This window comes from Parus major, chromosome Z (genome assembly GCF_001522545.3).
Source record: "Parus major isolate Abel chromosome Z, Parus_major1.1, whole genome shotgun sequence".
NCBI lineage: Eukaryota > Metazoa > Chordata > Aves > Passeriformes > Paridae > Parus > Parus major.
This window is the reverse complement of record NC_031799.1, coordinates 8,860-11,992: the sequence shown is the minus strand read 5'-3', so window position 1 is coordinate 11,992 and position 3,133 is coordinate 8,860. Positions and strand designations below refer to the sequence as shown.

General features: G+C 60.2%; 1 protein-coding gene across 3 annotated transcripts in view; it reads left to right on the top strand.

Annotated features, from left to right (window-relative positions):
- Window positions 1-3,133, top strand: part of SMAD4 (SMAD family member 4) — a 25,862-nt gene that overhangs the window by 18,112 nt on the left and 4,617 nt on the right. The window contains exons 5-7 of one of the 3 annotated variants that reach the window (XM_019005365.2): window positions 218-433; window positions 2,695-2,758; window positions 2,883-2,993. In XM_019005365.2, the coding sequence (XP_018860910.1) occupies window positions 218-433; window positions 2,695-2,758; window positions 2,883-2,993 (391 nt within the window). Of the gene's footprint in view, window positions 1-217; window positions 434-2,644; window positions 2,759-2,882; window positions 2,994-3,133 lie in introns of all 3 variants that reach the window. The other 2 variants (XM_015615513.3, XM_015615514.3) reach the window with 2 other exon arrangements.

Sequence of the window (3,133 nt, the reverse complement as noted above, 5' to 3'; positions counted from 1 at the left end):
AAAATCCCCCCAAAATTCCCCAGATTTTCCCCCCAAAAAGCCAAAAATTCCTTTTTCACTGAAGTGAGCCCTGCTGCCGTGTCTCTGGGCAGAGCAGCCCGGCTCCGTTCCGCGCACACCCCGGTGCCCGGCTGTGCCGCAGGAACACCCCTGGGCTCTCGGCCGGTGCAGACCCGGCCGGCAGCGTCCCCGAGCGTCCCCTGCGGTGTCCCCACAGCTCCCTCCAGCATGCTGGTGAAGGACGAGTACGTGCACGACTACGAGGGGCAGCCGTCGCTGTCGTCGGCCGAGGGCCACTCGGTGCAGACCATCCAGCACCCGCCCAGCAACCGGGCGTCCTCGGAGCCCTACAGCGCCCCGGCCATGCTGGCCCCCGCCGAGGCCAGCACCACCAGCACCACCAACTTCCCCAACATTCCCGTGGCCTCCACAAGTAAGGGGATGGGGCTGAGCGGCGCTGAGCGGGGCCGTGGCGCAGGGGTCCAGCACTGGGGGTCTCTCCTGGCTCTGGGCAGCAGCAGCAGCAGCAGGTGGGAGCTGGAGCGGCGCTCCGGTGGATCCCTGCGCTGCTGCGGGACAGAGGATGGGCATCAGGGTGTCAGAGCTGAGCTCCGACAGAGCCCCGTGCCTGTCCTGGGATAACCGCCGCAGAAATCGAGGAGTTTTATTGTTGTGATGCAGAACAGAGTGTGCTGCGAGGGGCAGCACCCAGACATCCGCAGGCACTTCTGTCGTTCTAACGGCACCGTTTTCACAGCGGTTCTCGTGTTTCCAGCCTTGCAGCGCTGCCTCGGGGTTCTTGTTGCTTTTCTGTGTGTCTGGTGCCAGTGGAGGAGTTTGTGTTCCCGCAGCACAGCCGCCCCTCGGTGCAGCGGGACAGCCAAGTGTCCTGCAGCCCATCCCCGCCCCTGTGCACACCAAAGGTGTGTGAACACGGCTGGTGTCACCCCCAGATCCCAGCTGTGGCCATCTGATAACCCCCCTTCATCTCAGCTGATGGCTCTCTGGCTCAAAGTGCCGGCGTTTGTATCATCGCCGTGTCTTTATTTGTGCCCAGCAGAGATAAAAGGGCTGTGGGTTGTTAATTGTGCTAATTGTGCTGCCTCTGCACCACGGTTTGTAGTGGTAACCTCTTCTCGGCGGTGCCGTAATCGTCGGAGGCAAGTGGATGTGACAAAAACAAAAACCAGCTCGTTTTTATGTTTTACTGCAAGCTGTGGATGTGTTAAATCCTGCCAGCCACACCAGCTTGAGAGTGCGAGTGTAATTGTGGAAGTGTTGATAAGTTCAGCGTTAATGGCTGAGCTGAAGCCTTTTGCAGTCAGATTCTGTTCACCTCTTCTGAAATAATCCGCAGTTTCAGTCTTGGGTAATTCTTGGGATATTTATCTGGGAGGAAAGAAAGAAAAGAAAAAAAAAAAAAAGGCAAAAAGAAGCAGGTTGTTTCTGAGCCCAGCGCCGTGTGCAGCTTTATTATTGTGGCAGTGTTTATAAAAACAGAGCACTGCTCAGAGTGTTTTGGAGGAGCACAAATGTAAGCAGGTGTCCTCCTGGGGAACAGCAGCTGAAACACCTTGGGAACAGGCTGGAGCTGCTGCTGCTGCTGCTGCTGGCCTGTTTGGGGTCACACTGACCCCGTTCCCAGCACAGGTGATGGTTCTGTGTCCCCTTGTCCCCTCCTGCTGCTGCTGGCCTGTTTGCGTTCACACTGACCCCGTTCCCAGAGGTGATGGTGGTGCTGTGTCCCCCTCTCCCCTCCTGCTGCTACTGCTGGCCTCTCTGGGATTACACTGACCCCGTTCCCAGCACAGGAGGTGATGGAGGTGTGTCCCCCTCTCTTCTCCCGCTGCTGCTGACCCCTCTGGGATCACACTGACCCTGTTCCCAGCAGAGGAGGTGGTGGTGGTGCTGTGTTCCCTTCTGTTTGGGATCACACTGACCCCGTTCCCAGAGGTGACAGTGGTGCTGTGTCCCCTTGTCCCCTCTCGCTGCTGACCTGTTTGGGATCACACTGACCCTGTGTTCCCAGCACAGGTGATGGTGCTGTGTCCCCTTGTCCCCTCTCACTGCTGCTGACCCCTCTGGGTTCACACTGACCCCGTTCCCAATGGAGGTGACAGTGGTGCTGTGTCCCCTTCTCCTCTCCTGCTGCTGCTGACCCCTCTGGGTTCACACTGACCCCGTTCCCAGAGGTGCTGGTGCTGTGTCCCCTTCTGTTTGAGATCACACTGACCCTGTTCCCAGCACAGGTGCTGGTGCTGTGTCCCCTTCTCCTCTCCTGCTGCTGCTGACCCCTCTGGGATCACACTGACCCCGTTCCCAGAGGTGCTGGTGCTGTGTCCCCATCACCCCTCCCGCGCTGAGAAGCGAGGTGTGAGCGCAGCGAGGCTGGGGCTGAAGTTCCGAGTTCTCACAGCTCCTGGAGCTGTAGCGGTGTCAGAGTGACGCACAGTCGCCCGCTGCCCGGCGTTCTGCCCCGGGTATCTTGGCGGGTGGAGAAGCAGGAGGTCCCGGCAGTGAAGCCGTGGGAGCCGTGCGGCGCAGTGCCCTCGGCGCGGGGCGTGTTCTCCCGGCCAGCGGCGCCGAGCTGGTGTGGATCACCATCCCGGAACGTTCATCCATAGGTAGTGTGTTCTTTTACCAGGTCAACCTCCCAGTATATTGACAGGTAGCCATAGTGATGGACTCTTACAGATTGCTTCAGGGCCGGGAGCTCAGCAGAATGGGTTCACAGCCCAGCCAGCCACTTACCACCACAGTGAGTATGGCCCTGCTGTGCCTGCCCTCGGCCCGCTCAGCCCGCTTGCCCAGCGCCCAGGAGCAGCAGAGGAGCCGCAGGGAGCGCGGGGCCGCCTCGCCCAGCGCCCGCCTTGTCTTTGCAGACAGTACCACCAGCTGGACCGGGAGCCGCACGGCCGCCTACACCCCGACCATCCCGCACCACCAGAACGGACACCTGCAGCACCACCCGCCCATGCACCCCGGGCACTACTGTGAGCACCGCGCACCGACCCGGGGCTGGCTGTCACTGTGTGTCACTGTCTGTGTGTGTGTGTGTCACTGTGTGTGTCACTGTGTGTCACTGTCTGTGTGTGTGTGTGTGTGTGTCACTCTGTGTGTCACTGTGTGTGTC